Raw genomic sequence first — 20,008 nt, forward strand, 5'->3', positions numbered from 1 at the left:
ATAAGTAAATTATTTTTTTTAAAAGGTCTAAACCTGCAGACAACATCTATAAGAACTTATTACAGTTTATTTGTGCCAAACAGAGGATATGTTGGAAGCAAGAACTCAGCAGATTGAGAAAAATGCTTCACAGAATTACAGTTTGCAGTTCCTTTTATGCATCTGGAATTAAGGATGGAAGATACATAAAGATAGGAGAAAGCAAGGTGTGGATTGGATAACAGGATAGTTAACAAAATTATGTGCTCTCTGAGGGTGGTTACACCTCTGAGGAGTCTGAAAAGAGACATTCCAAAGGCATGTTAAACTAATTGCACAGAAACAGTAAACAGGGCTTGCTTACGGCAAAAATAAACCTTTTACTGAAGAAGTTATATGTCTAGAGCTTGACTACCCACCATAATCTGCCCAATTAGGTATTTATAATCAGATCACACTGTGAGATTACTTTCAGTTAGATTTTTTTTTTTTACAGGGCACCTTTTTCATCCACAAAAGTGACCCATGGGTAGGAAGACAACCAGAATGGTAAGGGTACATAAAACTGCATTATATGAGAAAAAGCTGAAGCAGGAAGCTATTTAGCTGAAAAAAAACTTAAGGCTGTGATCATGATGTACAAATATTTCACAGGTTATCAAGGAAAAAGGAATTAGATTACTTGGTTCTTATGAGGGCATAACTGGTAAAAGTGTGTGAAAGTTAAAAGGCATATTTTTGTCCAAAATAATAACAATAAACACAGCTGTCATAAAACAGCGAACTCCTACCGTAGGTGTTTTAGGCAGAAGCCAGATTGTAGCAGTGAATAATTGTAACCCACCCTACTATTCTCCTGACATTGTTTCTGGAAATGCTGACTCTGACTGATACGTAGCTTGTAGATGAAAATCATGTTTGTATAAGAATCCTAGGAACTAACTTCAAAAAATACAGACTCTGACTTTCAGTCATCCAGCTCTGAGAGATTAGCTGACCTTCAACTGTGGAGTCAGGGTGACATGAAGCCAGGATGACCAAACCAGGATGACATGAAGCCAGGGTGGACTGTACTTGCCTGCATGTAGAGAACTTTTCAATCCCCTCCCTTAATTTCTTTATTCCGCTTTCCCTCCCCTTCCTTATACAGACCTCTGCCTGCACAGAAATGTTAAGATGGGTTTTGAGACATGAGTCCCCCATCTTCCAGGTTGCCAGCACTTGAAATAAAACCACTTGTCTCTTTAACTATTGGCTTTCAAAGCAACAGGCAGCTGGACTTGCATTCAGTTACATAATCAGTGATGATCTTGAAACGGAATGCAGGTCTAGCTATCTGCCATAACTAAAGCCAAACTTGTGTGACAGGTGCTAATGAAAAGGAAAGTGATTTATTTAAACCTTTGAGTGCCACGCATAATTCGAAATTTGGATCAACATGAGGAAAGGTTATATCAATATATAACCTGAGGTACAAAAAAGAGAACAAAACATAAAATATGAATTATTCCATTGTTATTTACATTTATAGCTATCGAAAAAAAGAGTCACTGGCACTTTCGGAAAAATTTTTCAGCGTCGCTCACAGCAATGTTGGCACTCAAAGGGTTAAGTGCCAGCATCTCAAGAAGATGAGGGACTCTGGTTTCAAAGCCCATCTTAACATCTTAGTAAAGGCAGGGATTTTTAGAGGGAGGGAGAGGGAAAGCAGAACAAAGAGATCAAAGGGAGAGGGTTGAAAAGTTCTTCATGTGTAGACCAACACAGTCCACTCTGATAAGGACTTTGAAACTGGTCAAGTGATGACCTGGTGTGCATCATCCTGGTTTTCGTCTTCCTAGTTTCACATCATCCTGGTTTTAAGTTAAAATTACCCTGCCATGTATATTAATAAATTGAAAATATAAGAGGCTTGTAGCATACAACTTACATGTAAATAATTGCCACTATGATACTTCAGAGGTGAATAAATCACTTTGATATATCACATCAATATTTTCTTCTCTTTTCCTCTGGATAATTTTCTTATGCACATATACACTGTAGGTTATGGTATATCTAAATTCTGGCTAACTTTATTAATATTTTATCGTCGTCGTCGTCGTCGTCAGCAGCCGTCCGTCTCGAGAGACGATGGTGTAGCTTCTTAAGAGTCTATCTGCACCGCCGAGAATGGCTGTGCAGTCCGACTCGGGAGTGACATGGTATCTGTCTCCTCCCGTGTTGAATCGACATCTTGTGATGACGCTGAAGCTACAGAGCCTGGGCAGGGTAATATGGAGGGTCTGCTGTTGCCCATGCAGCAGACCCCCCCTCTCTTCGCAGCTGAAGGGTCCAAGGGAAAGACGGAGTCGATACAGCTTGGGTTCAGGTGCGCCGCAGGAGTTGCCGGTGTTGACTACAACGTCAAACCGCCTTAGGGACTCCGGCTCCGGATTTTCTGTCGGGGTTTACTCCCTTAGCCTTTCCCCTGAAGAGGTATGCCGCAAGGCAGCGGAGGTTTTTTGGAGTCAGAGTTTTCCTTCTCTGAAGCTTAGTATTAATATTTTATATTGCCTACCTTATCTATAAAATAACAGAGACCTGCTGATGTACTTAATCGAATCCAAATAATCTAACATTATTTCTCCCTCCCTGCTTTAATCAATTTTTCAGTGCATACACAATGAAATATTTAAAAAACAAGAACAAAAGAAAACAAATGTTAACCTCATCCAGAAACTCCCTCACCAACATACCCAGAATCCTTTTTTTTTTGCCAAATACTCACCTGAGGCCATTTTTTCATTGCTTTTAGAAAGAGAGGAATGAGTGAGAATGTGAGAGAGAGAGTGTGTGAGAGAGGGAGTATCTGTATACACCAGAGAGACAGGAAGATGACAATCTATAAGCTGAATTTCCCCTTATTTCAACTCCCAGGTTGTATCCTGAAACACTTCTGTTTCTGAAGGAAAGAGGCCAGGTAATGAGTACAAACCAACTCCCTGTCTTTGCTGATAATCTGTCATTTGCTCTTCCAGTTCACCTTGTCCTCTAACCCAGGAGTTCCTGTATGGGCTGCATCAAAAGCAGATCAGAAAGAAGGAGCGGAAGGTCAAGGTATTCAACTTCCGGGTTTTCCATCTGTGCTGTGGTCTTGGGCTGGCTGGGTCCCTCCTCCAAGTGTCACTGCCCCTCCCAAGGCAGACATCTCTATAGTATTATCTCCTTCCAGGTTTGGATATGCTCCTTCCCCTCACCTCTTCAGGCCTGAGGCAGTAATTACTCAATTGTTACTCCACAGTTATTATCCTACATCCTGTGCTTTCCCTACACTTCTTCTACATATTTGTAAATAATTCCTGTCAAATAATTCTGAACATGCTATGTGTTTCTGTTGGAAAGTGACCCCAGTAAACAGATCCTTATAATGAGACTTAGATTACTCTAGAAACACAGGAATACTCTCCATAGTGGGAGGAAAACGTTATACATTTAGAGTTATTAAGATTGACAATTACACAAATTAGAGGAAGGGCAAGACTGAAAGATCCAGCACTTGACAGTTTATTTTACGTCAGTTTGACTGGTTCATAGGATACCTAGATATCTGGTTTAAAAGTATTCTGGCCTTAGCCAGTGTGGCTCAGTTGGTTAAAAGTATCATCCCATGCACCAAAAGGTTGCAGGTTCAATTCCCAGTGAGGTCACATACCTGGGTTGCAGTTTGATGTCCAGTCAAGGAGCCTACAAGAGGTAACCAAGCGATGCTTATTTCTCACATCGGTGTCTCCCTCTTTCTCTCCCACTCACTCTATCTCTCTCCGCGCTTCCTCTCTTTCTAAAAGCAATGAAAAAATGTCCTTGGGTGAGGATTTTTTTTAAAAAAGGATTCTGGGTGTGTCTGTGAGGGGGTTTCTGGATGAAATTAACATTTGTGGTATTTTTTTGTTTTTGTTGTTTTTTAAATATTTCATTTTTCATGCTATTACAGTTGTCTTACCTTTTTCCTCTTCATTCCCCCTCGAACCAGCCCATCCAACACTTCCATAATTAGTCCCCTCACCATTGTCATTTCAATCAATAGACTGAGTAAAGTGGATTGTCCTCCCCAACATGGTGGGCCTTATCCAATCCACTGAAGGCCTGAAGAGTGGAAAAAGGCAGAGTGAGGGAGTACACTCTGCCTGTCTTCCAGCTGGCACAGCTATTCTTCTCCTGCCTCAGACTCAGACTGGAATTTACAACATCAGCTCTTCTGGTTCTCAGGCCTGTGGATTCAAACTAAACTACACCATCTGTTCTAGTGGGTCTCCAGCTTGCTGACTGCAGATCTTGGGTCTTCTCAGCCTCCTTAACCAAATAAACCAATTCCTTATTATATATCCATCTTTCTTTCTTATTGGTTCTATTTCTCTGAGAACTCAGACTAATACAAGTAGATATGGCATCGAACTGCTATGAAAACAAAGGTGATTGTAAATATGATGGACTCATCTGACTTGTAGGGTCCTACAGAGAGTATATAGGGAAAAAAATGTAAAAGTTATTAACATAACTTTGCTTGTAGCCATAAAAGAGTAATAGGAACAGGATTTACTCCCTATCACCTCCCAACACACACACACACACACACACACACACACGCACACATTTTAAAGATCCAGAAAAATGAATAAAACATATAAAACTACATTTTCAGACATGGGACAATAAATAAATGGACCATGAACCCAGAAGAAGGAACACAAAGAAATGAGCCCTGTCACTGCCCTGGAGGCAGTTTCCAGGATGCCGCACAGGGAGGGGGATCCAAACAAAGCCAAGTAAACTTACTGAGTTGAGAACACAGAATCAGAGTTAGAGGAAGTTAAGGCAGTGAGAATTGATGAAGCAGAATATCAGACAAGAGGGAGCAACACAGAGGGAGAACTCCACAACTGGAGAGGTGACCTGCCGAGTCTTTGGATGAGTACTCATCTGCACATGAGTGAGAGGAAATCCCCTGAGACTGGGGAAAGAATCAATGGAGAGTTCTGGAAAACTACACACAGCTGGGAATAGTATCTATGTTCCCAGCAGCCTGAGAGGAAAGGTTTTATAATCCATGGGAGAGTCCTCAGAAAGGTAATGTCTAGTACTTGGGGAACTTAGCCCTAGGCTAAAGGCTTCTCAGGACCCACCCGAAGTTTAAAAAGTAAGCCTCAAGAGAATAAAACAGATTCCAAGTAACGTAAGTGCATATGACAGGAATTGGCAAACTTTTTCTGTTAGGCACCAGGTGATCAAGCGTAACTTTTTCTGTATTCACAGCAGCTCCCCGTCACTCACCTTACCACCTGAGCTCCGCCTCCTGTCACATCAGCAGCGGCATTAGATTCTCATAGGAGCACGAACCCTACTGTGAACTACACACACGAGGGATCTAGTTTGTGCGCTCCTTATGAGAATCTACTGCCTGATGATCTGAGGTGGAGCTGGGGAGTGGTTACAAATACAAATTATCATTAGCAGAGAGGTTTGACTACACAAAGACCATAATAAATCAATTGCAAACAATTGCTTGAAGACTCATAACAAAACCCTATCGATGAGTGGCAAGTGACAATTAAGCTGCATCTGGTGGAAGGCTATAAAGCCATCCCCCCTCTCATCCATGGAAAAATTGTCTTCCACAAAACCGGTCCCTGGTGCCAAAAGGTTGGGGACCACTGCTGTAAAGGACGGGATAGTAAAGATCTTTTATATACAGATGGACCTCTTGAACTGGACAGTGTGTGTCAAGATACTCATGACAATTGTGGCTGAACAAAATCATATTCAACTAAAGAAGAAACAAATACTTGGGGAGACCTTACTATCTTCCTAAAACCATTCCCATTTATTATATAAATAAACCAAGGCTCGGAGAGTTCAAGTCAACTTGCCCAAAGTAGACAAATGTAATAACATAGGTTACAATCAGGATTTGACTACAAGTCTCTCAGACTCTTAAGTCCCACGGTAACCACTCTACCTTATTGCCTCCCTCATAATGTCTTTTGCTATTCTGGTCTAACATAAATTTCACCACTGCATGCTGTTAACCTAATTAACGTGTTCTCTGTTGCTACTGACTACTTGTAATAATGGGGGGGGGGGGGGACAGTTAACATTTTTTAGAACTTTTAAATTTTATTATCTCACTTATTTTTCATACTGCCTTTAAAGTTGTTGAACTTCTCCACAGTACATAGCAGTCAAGAGTGCTATCAGAATTGGGGGTTGGGTCAGCCTGACTCCGAAGCCCAGGATCTTTCCACCTCACCACACTGTCTTAAAAGCAGCACAAATCACAGGACTCAGCATAGTTCAAAGAAACAAAGTACAAGAAAAACTGTTTCCAACCACAGAAAGGGAAGAGGAAATGTAAGAGGGAAACTGGGAACAGCTGCTTGTTTGGCAGAGGAAAAGCTGAACTGAAGTGTATATGTTCTCTTTGCACCCAGGCACACATCATTTCCCCATTTCCATTAAGGTCCCTTAATTTCTATCAAATTCATGGAGCCATTATCTACCTCCCCAGCCCTCAGTCTTGCCCTCTCTGGTCTCCTATATTACATATCACTTAAACCAATTACGTGATAGCATAAAGTACATTATATTGCTATTTCTGGGTATTACTCAGAATCCAATAAGCTAAAGGGCAACTTTTTTATTTTACAGTCTATATTCCAACATGACTGCAGTATCTGTGTTGGTAATTATCATACTGAAGTATTATCTTTTGGAAAAATTATTTAGAAGTTTGTCAAATATAGATTATCAACTTCAGGAACCTTAATGTCAGTATAGTCCACAAAATAAACGAAAAGAGAAAACCTAGTTCAAATCTTTACAAGAACTAGTTGACAAAGTGCCACATCTAAAATATTTCTAGACTTTAGACACAAACTATTTATTTGTAAAGCACTCACTTCCACATCACTTTAAAATAGAAAAAAAATGAGGTCAACAATTTCCTGAAATCCATAATAAGTATTACTAAACTAGAAACCAAGACTTATGGTTAAAGAGCTTTCCATTAAAATACCAGTTCTCCAAGTACAGTCTCTGGTCCTCTGGGGATCCCCAAGAACCTTTCAGATGATCCAAGAGGGTAAAACTATTTCCATAAAAATACTAAGATATTATTTGGCTTTCACTGGGTTGACTTTTGCACTGATGTTAAGTTCAAAAACCAGTGGAAGAGATTAGCCAAAGAATATATATGCATGACACAAAGCCATGGACAGCAGTGTGTCTCGCTATAAGCTCCTGAGAGCAGGAATCAAATCCTGAGTCTGTTGTAATGCACCATGAAGCTTTGAGTGAAGCTCTTCCTGTGGACAATGTGGGCTTCAATGTCAAGAACATGTCTGTCAAAGATGTTCATCATGCCCTGACAAGTGTGGCTCAGTTGGGTTGGTGTTGTCACACAAAACAAAAGATCACCGGTTCAATTCCCGATCAGAACACATGCCTGGGTTGCAGTTTGTTCCCCAGTTGAGGTGCATCCAGGACACAGCCGACCGATATTTCTCTCTCACATTGATGTTTCTCTCCCTCTTATTCTCCCTCCCTTCCCCTCTCTCTTTAAAAAACAAAAAAAAGTTCATCCAGCAAAAATGACTCACCAATGAAAATAGTTGGCTTCATAGGATAGGCTATTATCCTGAACCATCCAGGCCAAATCAGTACTGGACATGCACCTGTGATGGAGTGTCACACAGCTCATATTGTTTGCAAATTTTCTGAGCTGAAGGAAAAGATTCATTGTCATTTGGAAAAAAGGTGCAAGATGACTCAAAGTTTTTGAAATCTGGTGATGCTTCCATCATTGATATGCTGATGGCAAGCCCATGTGTGTTCAGAGCTTCTCTGACTATTCTCCTCTGGGCTGTTTTGCTGTTGCTGACAAGAGACAGACAGTTGCTGTGGGTGTCATCAATGCAATGGACAAGAAGGCAGCTGGAGCTGGCAAAGTCACCAAGTCTGCTCCCCGAAAATTCAGAAGACTAAATGAATACTAGCTCCAATACCTGCCACCCCAGTTTTGATCAGTGGTGAAGGAACAGTCTCAGAAATGTTTGTCTCAATTGACCATTTAAGTTTAATAGTAAAAGACAACTTAATGATTATAATGCAGCCTAAAACCTTCACAAGGAAAGGAGGGTGTTTTTTGGACCATTTGCGTTTTTTGTTTGTTTCCTTTTTAAGTTACTATTTTTAAAATCAATACTTGTTAATGGAAACAACTTGACCAAAAATCTGTCACAGAATTTTGATACCCATTAAAACAAAGTTTATTTGATCTGATAGACAAGAACCAAGTATTTCTCATGTCTACTAATTACATAAAAGATACACAATAAATGTTAGCTAAATAAATGAAAATAATATCTCCTTCAACACTTCATTTCTGATACAATCACAAATTTTAAAATGAAGTTTAAAAGGCATTGTTTAAGAACAACCACTTTTATGTTAAGCCTGTGCTAGCTAGTTAAGTTGCAAGCAAGAAAAATTTAAAAGGTGCTTTATTTGAATGTGTGCATCCTTTTTTCAGTCACAGAATCTGTGATAAATATTTATTTTTTAAAAACCCCAAATGTTCTTCCAATGACTACGGTTACTGTTAATATATTCAAACAGAGCCATCTAAACTTGAGTCCTCCTGATAACTAAGACATATCTCAAGTTTTAGTTACTATTCTTGCCCAAATCTGACAATAAGAACATTCTTGCTTATTGTGAGGCTTCTGGGCCTAATGCTCAATGCACGGTATCAAATTGTGCCCTTATTTATTTGAAATAAAAAAGTGGCTTACAGATGGATCTGTCTTTATCTCATATATGTCTTTTATCTCATAAAACTTAGACCTTATATTAGCATCCCAATCCCCACAATACTATACTATGCTTAAAACTAGCCAGCATTATATGTCCCCCATAAAACCTAATCATAAAGAAGCAAAATGTTTAGACCTAGACTTTGATACTCAGCTTCCTGCTTCCATCCTCATGTATCAGAAGCCCCACACGCATCACCCTCTTAGCTTCGCTCATCTCTCATATCAGCCACCTCTGTGGCGACCAGCTCCACATGAGCTCTGACCGACGTCACAGAGCAGCTATCTGACCATACCTCACTTCAGGCCTACACACTGTGCTTCTCACCTCCCACCCCAAAACTTCCACACTGATGCCAAAGAAGGGACATCACCAGACGCCACAGGGGTCTTCTAGGAATCATTCATACAGAACTCAGAGTTATACCTCGTGAGGCGAGACTTTGGTCAGTGGAAGATGAATACCATTAGATAAATTCCTCTCCTTTTCTCCCAGATAGACTGTCCTGAGATGGAATTTATAGTTCCAGGCAGTCAGGCAATCTGTCACATTTAGCAGACAGCTTGACAACACATTTTCATATTGGCTCTCCCTCCTTCTCCTTCCTCAGTCCAGTTTCGTACTCTCTAAGACATTCATTAATAGTGTGCAGGGCTTTCTGCTTTCCCAGTAACCCAGTTTAAGATATTCCACCACTTTTTAAAAAGTATGTGGTTTGCATACTGCAAGGGAAATCCCAAAGCCCATTAAAGTGCAAGCTGCTATTTCTGCTTTCTTTTCCTTAATTGAAAGACCTCAGAGATAGCAGAATAAAATCAAAACCTTACTGTTACTGCTTCCTCACTCATCAATTCTCCTAACCCATTAAAAATACCAATTTTCAGAATAAATAGCCTCAAATTAGATCTTCCTGTTAGGTCCATACACTATTTTAGCTTGGCAATGAAAATGGTCTGAGGAAAGAATGATGGGTAAGCTCAGCTACTAGTTCTTCTCTTTTTCCAGGGTGTTCATAGTCCCAGAGCTGTCTTTTCTACCATGGCTCAAATTCAGGCCCCACAAGAGCCTACCTGTTATCAATAAGCAGGGCAATGCTCAACATTTCAAAGCTACGATATGAGGCAAGACTAGCACTGTCTATTATACTGAAATGTAAGCAGTCATTTCACAATATATAATGTAATTCTCAAAAGTCAAATTACTTACTGTACAGGTTCTTTCTTTTTTTCTGCTACATGGAAAAAAGTAAAAAATGGAAAAAAGAAGTATAAGATAGCTACTCAGATACATCACTAAGACTAACTGCTAAGATAGATCTTAAAACTGTCTTTTATTTTAATTGCTCTTCTATACAGTTGTCCCACTTTTTCCCCCTTTGCTCCCCCCACACTCCACCAACCCCTCTCCCACAGTCAATCCCCACCCTATTGTCCATGTCAATCAGTTATTTATATAATTCCTTGACTAGACCCTTCCCCTTCTTTTCCCCTTTCACCCCCTCCCTTCTCCCTCCTGGTAACTGTCAGTCTGCTCCTTGTTTACATGCTTCTGATCTTTATTTTTTAAAAATTATATATATATGTTTGCAAATTAAGTTACTCATATAACAAAAGCAGAAAATTAAGTATGCAGCTAATGTACAAGAAACTTAGCAGGAAGCTTATTCATTTATTCAGCTAGGATTTATTGCATATCTACTACATGCCAAGCATTAGAGAAACAAACCAAGTAATACAACCCCTGCTCTGTGGATGTTGTACTGTCTAATAGAGGAGACAGAAAAAACTCAAATGATAACTCAAAAACTATATTCTTATAACTGCAATAAGGAGACTGAGGAGTCCAAGAAGGTGCCGTGGAAGAAGAAACATCAAAACTGAGACCTGATGAGTAGAAATTAGTTGTGGTGAAGGGGTGGAAGACAGTAGAGATGGACAACATTTCAAGCTGAGGGAATAAAATATGGGTGGGTCCTGAGTCAGCACAGGGCTGGGCATTCCTGAGAAACAGAAGCCTCTGTAACTGGTGTTCACTGAGGAACAAGGCAAATTTGCTGGAATTTAGGCTGTAGAAGAAGATAGAAGGAGAAGACCAGATTGATCATGCAAAGCTTTATAACATTGGTAATGTTACAAATTGTAATACTGGTAATGATAACAATAAGGATTTTCAAAATAATAAGTTATATCACTTTTCATGATATGAAAATATAATTTTAGGATATAATTCATAAAAAGGAAGTTAAGTTTCCAAAATGAAAATTAGAGAAGGATTATAGCTGTTTACTAAGTCTCCCAGTGAAACACCATTATTCTATTTTCTCCCAGTTCTGTAATGATTTCTCTTTTAAAGAACAGATTGACTCACTGGATCAATAGTATAAATAATACTGAAGAAACCCTATATTGTTAGGTCGGGTACTGGAAACATTGCCAGAGCAAATTTACCCGATTTTTTTTTCCATTTTGTTTCATTGTGGTAAAATATACAAACATAAAATGTATCATCTTAACTATTTTTTTAAGTAATTTTATTATGTTGTTACAGTATTCCCAATTTCTTTTCCCTTTACTCCACTCATCCCAATACCCCACTTCCCTCCAGCAATCCCACCCCCCTTAGTTCATGTCCATGGGTCGTGTATATAGTTCTTTGGTTTTACCCTTTCCTACATTATTCTTAACTTCCCCCTGTCTATTTTGTACCAACTGATTATGCTTCTTAGTCCCTGCACCATTTCCCCATTTCTCCCTCTTCCCCCTCCTAGCTGATAACCCTGCAAATGATGCCCACACCTATGATTCTGTTCCTGTTCTGGTTGTTTGCTTAGTTTGTTATTGTTTTTATTTTTTAGATTCAGTTGCTGATAGTTGTGAGTTTGTTGTCATTTTAATGTTCATAGTTTTGATTTTTTTCTTAGGTTTGACATTTCATATAATAATGGCTTGGTGATGGTGAACTCCTTTAACTTTACCTTATCTGGGAAGCACTTCATCTGCCTTTCCATTCTAAATGACCACTTTGCTGGATAGAGTAGTCTTGGTTGTAGGTCCTTGCTTTTCATCACATTGAATACTTCTTGCCAGTCCCTTCTTTCTGCAAAGTTTCTTTTGAGAAATCAGCTGAGAGTCTTATAGGTACCCCTTTGTAGATAACTCTCGGCTTTTCTCTTGTTGCTTTTAAGATTATCTCGTTATGTTTAACCTTTGGCATTTTAATTATGATGTCTCTTGGTGTGGTCCTTTTGGGGTCTAGCTTCTTTGAGACTCGGTGCTTCCTGGACTTGTATGTCTATTTCCTTCGCCAAATTTGGGAAGTTTTCCTTCATTATTTCTTCATTATTTTTTCACAAAAGCTTTTGATTTCTTGCTCTTCCTCTTCTCCTTCTGGCACCCCTATGATTCAGATGTTGAAACGTTTAAAGTATTTTTCAATTTTTGTTTCCTCATCCAGTACTGGTTGTTTTTTTCTACCTTATATTCCAAATCATTGATTTGAACCCCGGTTTCCTTCTCTTCACCATTGGTTTTGTGTGTATTTCCCTTCATTTCATTTAGCATAGCCTTCACTTCTTCCCCTATGTGTTTGCCATACTTAAGCATATCTGTCATGTCTGTGAGCATCTTTAACACCAGTGTTTTGAACTCTGTACCTGTTAGGTTGGCTATCTCATTTGTTAGGTTGGCTATCTCCTCATCACTTAGTTCTCCCACTGGAACCTTGATCCATTCTCCCTTTTGGGCCATACTTCTCTGTCTCCTCATCTTGACAGGCTCCTGTGTTTGTTTGCCTCTGTGTCTTAGGTAGAGGTGTCATACCTATTACATTGTAAGGGACGGAGCCTAAGGTATCCGTCATACATGGTGACCAGTTTCACCACATTGTGGCGCTTTGTGTGGGGGAGAGGTCTGAGAGGGAACAATGCCACTTGCTCAGCACTTGCCCCTTTTCCAGGCACTACTCCCACTTCTGTATGGGACTGGCACCTCTCTAGCTATTGCCCTGGCCATTGTTCCCAGAATGGGTGGGTCTGCGAATGTTCTAGGATCATGGGGGCCCTTTAAACAAGTGGACTCTTCTGAGAGATCAGCAGTTTCTTCCTCCACCCCAACCCCCCCACTGGTCTGCACAGTCAGAAGCAATGAGGCTCTATTTTCCCCAGCGCTGGGACCATGAGCTGCGCAGTCTGGTCTGGTGCTGGGAGTGCTCCCCAAGTGTTCCTCGTGACTTTTCTAAATGTTTGACTGCACTTTCTGCTGGCCTGCTGCGTCCGCTCTGGCCCTCCTACCTGTCTGGATGAGTATTTCTTCTTTATATCTTTGTTTGTTGTATTTCCGTGCAACTCGATTTTCTGGAACTTCTGGCTGTCGCTAGTTTTGAGGTAGTTGTATTCCTTCTTAGTTGTTGAGGGAGATGCAGAGTATCTGTCTAGTCCTCCATCTTGGCTGGAAGTCTCATCTAACCATTTTTAAGTGTATAGTTCAATGGTACTACATGCATTCATAATGGCATCTAACCATCACCACCATCTACCCCTATAACTCTTTTCATCTTGTAAAACTGAAACTCCACACCTGTTAAACAATAACTCCCTGTTTCTCCCTCCCCCCAGTTCTTAGAAAGCACCACCCTATTTTCTGTCTCTGTGAGGTTGACTACTCTAAGTAACTCATTTAAGAGGAATCATAAGTATTTCTCTTTTTGTGACTAGCTTATTCACTTATCATAACATCTTCTTGGTTCATCCATGTGGCAGGATATGTCAGAATTTCCTTTCAAGGCTGAATAATATTACATTGTATGTATATACCACATTTATTTATCTATTCATCCATTGATGAACACTTGGGTAGCTTCTATAATATAGCTATAGTGTATAATGCTGCTATGAACATGGGTGTACAAAATCTATCCAATTTTGATGAACAAGATTTCATTTCAATCCATTACTCTGTATGGATGCATACCAAATACACAAAATCTAGAGCAGAAGTCCAGAAGAAAATTTAAAAGGTGCCTTATTTCATTGGTTATTTTTTCCAGGGCAGAGGGGGCAGGGCGGGTGCTAGAGAGGGAGTAATATGTCTAATTTCTCCTCTCTCTAGTTAGCCTCACAAAGGCTAGATCATAAATTTTGACACCTCTTAGTATATACAGTTTCAATATTAATGGCCTCTTTCTTTTTCCCATAGGGTTCCCAATTCATGAATGAATATTCCCTACATCTTCCATTTTCAAAACTCATTTGACATGCTGATTTCACCAAACTACCCTCCTTTTTAAATGTTTCACTTTCTGTTTACCTTTTTAAAAAGTAGCATATGTTTCGTTAAAGTACCCCCAAAAGGTTTCTAAAGTACCTAGTAAATGTATTAAAGTAACTATGAATCAACATTAATGAGTTCTATTTTAAAAAGCAAAAATTTTGCAGGGCACATGAATAAAAACAGAGTATTACAAATAAAATTGCAAGGTGATCCTACTACCTAACAATAGTAAGTTCTGTCATTTTTCTCATCTGAGAGAAGAAATGGAAATGTGTTGATAATTTTGAGAAACATTAAAAATCACCAAAAGGTTAAGAAATAAGAGGGCAGGGGTATTTTTTTCAACCAGGACTAGACTGAAAACGAGAAATGTTAAATACAAATAGCCTTAACAGTTATGGCCCCATTACAAATGTACTTTACTACTAATCTAACATCTTAAGGAAATCAAAGCGTGAAGGAGGTATAGAACACCCATCTTGTCTTGAGGCAGATGTTAATCATAAATACAAAGATGTATACCCTATTGATATATACAGATACACCTGGCCAACATTATTTGATGTCACCCTGTGAAAGAAAACCAAAATTAATGCAGTAACTACTAAAACACATTTAGTTGTTCTGTAATTAAATAAGGCATCCTTCCACTTGTTACAACCCCTGGCTAAGATAGTTTGCAGGCAAGCAGGTAAAACTCCAAAAAGCAGCTGGCTGTTCTTCAGCTCAGGATTGTCAAAGAAAAAGGGTTTACCACACTAACAGATATTTAGTTCAGGTCTATTCAATGACCTATAAGAAACAATGAGCCAAGTAGAGAGATGGACGGACTTCGGTTTTGATAAACTAGGGTGACAGAAGTCTTCATAGAACATAAGACCTCATCTCTGAGATATTTCAGAGGTAAAAGCACCAAAAGCCAGAGCAAATCAAAACAACTTTTTAATATTCCTTCACCTTGTCTTAATATTCTAGGTATAAGAGATTATAAAAATAATTCAGGAAAGCAGCAAAGAAAAAGTGATTCCTGTAACACAGTGATTATGGAATATATTTCAGAACCTTTGCCAAAGATAATCAGAGGAACTGTAGCATCGGATGAAACCCAAGGGTCCACAAGACAATGACCAGAAGAAGCAAATTATGAATGAGAAACTTTGGGAGCTGCACTGCATTAGAATTAGAATCTCAGCAACTTCAGTAGCATCCCTAGTTCTAACCCCTGAAAGAAAATAGCAAGGTGATTTCAGAAAGAAGTAGAGTTCACTCTCATTCTTTATGCATTTAAATTACCTCTAAGAAATCTTAGTTGCTTCCTTGTAGTTCTTACTGGAGATGAGTGCTACTATAAAAGGTCATTTGCCCAAGATGATTTTCCACAATTCCTAAACTTGAAAAATGCCTAATACTTAAAGACAGCTATAGTAGAATACTGTCATGAGTGCAAAATTTCTATCCCCCAACAACAGAAAAGACAAGTGGGTCCTACTCAAAAGAAGTCTCACATTTACAAATTAATAAGCACTATGCCATTCTCAATGAAATTACTCAACATTTCAATTTTAGTAACCTCTCTCCACAAGCCTTAAAATTTTCCCACTCTATTAGCTAAGTACATTAAAAGACATTCTTTAGTAAAACTAAGTAGTAATGAATTCACAAATATTATGAAGGTGATTTATCACCACAAAACTGTGAAAGAAAGCAGATTATTCCTACCAATAATAGTCATTAGAGAAAGCTGAGTGAAAATCCTTAACATGGTCAGAAAAAAAGAATATTTACATTAGTGAAATGCAGCAACATCCCTCTGTGTGCAATTACCACTTATTCACTTGCAATTTCAATTGAAAAACCTTTCCACTCAATAATTTCTAGGACTATAATTTGGTTATACTATAATATGAAATTTGAATATCATGTTATTTGGATCGTTTAAAAATACAAATAACTGATATTTGTTCTTTTTTCTAAAAAAAAGATATTCATGTTTACATGACAGTTTCCCCAACAGCACATGGATTTTATTCTAACCTCCATTAGTTTTCCAAAGCACTTGGTTATCTGCAATCATTACAATGTCAACCTGTTAATATTTTTGTATAATACTCTTTCTATAAACTAGCTAGACTTTCCATTACCACAATTTTTCATAGAATCATATATACTTCACTACTGTCATTTCAAGCTGAGAGAAAGATTCTCAGCCTAAGAAACCCAAAACTATTATAACTTAAACTTCTCTCCAATGACTGAATTTACTTCTCTAGAATCAAGTACTAAATTTTTCTCAGTTATCAAAGCTAAAATGTCATATAACTTCAAAAAGTGTGGTTTTGCTACAATCTTCCCCCACCCCACCCCCAAAAAATATATAAGAATGTGAATAAACATATAATCTGCAAACCCTCACATGAAATTTTAAAATAAACAAATTGACTAAAACTACATTACCATATGTGTTTAAGTAATAAGAAAGGGATGATCCTGAAATCCTACTGCCCCTAAGGTTGTCCAGTTAAGTCCAAGAACAAAGAAACATGCACAAAGCTGAGATTCCACTCACTGGTCTATCTCTACAAAATCTAAAACACCGAAAACAAGTCTTTCATAGTTTTTCTTTATGGTTAATTAGATATTTTCACATCACATTGTATGTTCTATAATATAGGGTAAAAAGAAAAAAAAGAAAAAATTAACATCATAAAATACAGAAATGTAAAAATGATGCCAATTAGTATTATGGTGGCAGGTTTATCTAAGATTCAAAAAAATAATTTGTAAGTTGGACTTTTAAGAATCCACATTCTTTTAAGTGAATGCCTTAACTGTCAACACACAAAGTATTCTTTTCAAGCTTTCCAGGATTTCCAGCAGCTCATCATTACCAGAAAGCTTATGTAATGATGGCCAATTTGCAAACATCAAATTTAAGATTACAGCTTCAGTAAAACAAAAAGAAAAAAATTAAAGTTCACTTCAAGCATTTATTTTGGCATAGACTGAACAGACTACTTAAGAAAAGACTGACACAAAGGGCTCCACTGGCCATCACTCACGGGCTGCATGCACCACTTTTCACATTAGTTTAATCAAGAAACAGACATAATGAGTCTATCACTTAAAGTATGCAAATTCATTACTCCTTTTTTCTGAAAGTTTGACATCTTGGCTCACGTATGTGCACACTAAGTATGAGTTCCACTAAAAGGACAAAGAACAAAGAAGCTAGAATAACTTAGCTTTTTAAGTTTATATTTTCTTGAAACAAGAAAACAACTAAGTAGTAGCTCACAATGTAAAACTGCTATGGTCAGTTTTATCATCACTAGATCAAGTTTCCTTCAAAATGTAAAGAAGAATCTTTATTATCTTATAAATAATTATTCGGAATTTAACATTATAATTGACTCCAACAACTGAAACACAAACAAAAGCATCTTAAACGGTAGACAATGTCTATAACTAACTTTTAATGACAATAACAACAACAGAACATACTTCTATTATGTGTACAGATAGTCCAATAAATACTCTTCATTAAAAAGAGTAATTTTGTTCTAGATCCATGAATAATAAAATCCCAGTAACAAAAAGAAGTTATTCAATTTTATACGCATTATAATTAGAAATAAATTTTAATAAACTAATTTCACTTAAAACCATTTTTCAAAAAAGGTTATTACTTGTTCCAATGTTTTATATTTGATAGCTTTATGAGAAAATATAATAATAAAAATAGTAAATATTAAAGATTTACTCAAAAAAATTACTCTGTCCTATTGATGGCACTGAAAGCTGGGGAAAGAAACTAATGTCCTGGGCTTCTGTTGGGTGTTTTTTTAAACACTTTAAGACAAATATAACAAAAATCTGATTAAAGAAAATAATTTTCATCTCTTCTAACACAAATATTTTATATACTTTATTTCAAATACTCTCATATATCCACACATTTAGGGTAAAGAGACAACAGTGATGAGCTAACTTTTGATCGCTTACTATGTGCCAGGCACTGTGTTAATTACATTACACTTACAGCAATTTTGTAACTGAGCGATTACTCACAGCAATTGTTTAACCTTATTTTACACACGGGGGTGCTGAGGCACAAAGAAGTTAAAAATTCACTCAAACCCACATAGTCAGTGACAGAGCTGAGATTCAAATCCAGGCAGTCTAGCTCCATATCTGATTTCAGAATTATTATATTACACTGAATAGACATGCTACATAATAAAATGCCTTTACTTTTATTTAGTACCAGCAAGTATTAAATACTTTAAAAAAGTGTAATTATTAGCATACTATTTATCTCTTTTTACTTACTCGGTGATAATTCTGGATTTCCTTTCAGATTCATCATCTTGGGAACTGATGGCCCATATACATCTACATCTAACAAACCAACTGCCTTTGACTGTTAAGAAAACAGAGTTTATCATAAGATTATTTCCATTATATATCTGAGATAAAGCACATAACAACAGTAGGTCTGACTACAGAAAAGACAATTTGCAAAATATTCCAAATTCATAATCTAAACTTTTAAAGAGACAGTAAGGTAACATAATAAACTGCTAAGGGTAAATAATTTTTGTTGGTTTACTAGAAAACTAACCAGAGAAACCCACTGCATACACATTATGGCTCAGATTTCCCATACAGTTTCAAACAGACTAAGACTTTCTGATCTAAAAACTAACAAATGACACGCACACAATGTTAAAATAATGATTTAAATGATGGCCAACAATACCCCAAGTAAGATGTAGCATTAACTTTTGGAAAGGCCATCTAACACAACAAAGAATGCAAATAAAATTTTTAATCATGAAAACAAGATCATCATTAAAGCAAGTGAGAAATTCTGATGCAGATCTGGCATGGAAATGCTAAAGATAGTGGCAGACAGAATACAGAGACAGCCTCCTCCGTGCAAGTCACTGTTAAACACACAAGACCTTCTGGAGATTTGTAAACAACTAAGCCTGTTTTCTTTTCTTTGATGACCCATCTAGCTGCCCAAGGGCAGAATATTCTAACTATTCTCTTCCCTAGCTGCCAGTTAATCAGCAGTTTAGCCAAAGAAAGGAAAACACAATTCACTATTCCCAAATACTTCTTTTTTTCTTCTCCCCCCTCCTCTTTCTCCTTTGATGAATTAAATCAATCTGTTATTGGTTTTTCTCACATACAAGCAAACAGCATGCTAATCCTAACTATATACCTTTGAGTTACATTTCACCAAGATTTACACTCTCTTCCTTCTCTTCCTGTATCCTGGTAAGGTAAAACATTTAACTTCTCAAATAAAAAAAAATTTTTTTTAACTAAACAATCCTCATCTTCCATGTTATCTACCTATTTCCAGAGACAAAATTACTTCTTAAACCCTGTTGTCTGGTTCCTATAAATACACAAAATAAGGTGCATTCAGCATTTATGTCCCTAACTTTATACTGACACAAATGCAGTTCTAAGAAAACCATTTAATGTCCCTGTGTGACTCACAAAGAGTAAAAAACTAGGTATTAATATCTACCTCTACCAAAACTCAGCTTACAGTAAAATAAATGAGAAAACAGGAAAGACACTTATCTTTAAGAAAATGGTAGCATATAAGATTTAGGTTTAATGAATTTAAGTATTGGCGTTAAGAAGGCAGGAACATTCTATGAAAAATTCTGACCCATTTTAACTCTTTTTGAAACCACAAGCAAAAGAATGCAATTGAATTAAAACAGAGATATGAAAAAGAGGTGAATTTCTAGGATGCTATAACTATCATTCTAGAATTTCACCTCTTTTCCTTTTTTCTGACACCTATAAAAACTAAAAACTACTACAAAATAATAATAAATGCCAATAAAAACAAAAATATTGTAAGAGATTCTTTTTCTTTGCTCTCT

General features: G+C 37.5%; 1 protein-coding gene across 2 annotated transcripts in view; it reads right to left on the reverse strand.

Moving 5' to 3' along the window:
* The window catches only part of NUBPL (NUBP iron-sulfur cluster assembly factor, mitochondrial), a 222,913-nt gene that overhangs the window by 174,305 nt on the left and 28,600 nt on the right, over window positions 1-20,008 (reverse strand). For both annotated transcript variants that reach the window (XM_090271859.1, XM_090271860.1), the window contains exon 4: window positions 18,426-18,516. In XM_090271859.1, the coding sequence (XP_090127985.1) occupies window positions 18,426-18,516 (91 nt within the window). The remainder of the gene's footprint in view (window positions 1-18,425; window positions 18,517-20,008) is intronic.

This window comes from Furipterus horrens, unplaced genomic scaffold (genome assembly GCF_987537825.1).
Source record: "Furipterus horrens unplaced genomic scaffold, mFurHor1.1.pri manual_scaffold_3, whole genome shotgun sequence".
Classification (NCBI taxonomy): Eukaryota; Metazoa; Chordata; class Mammalia; order Chiroptera; family Furipteridae; genus Furipterus; species Furipterus horrens.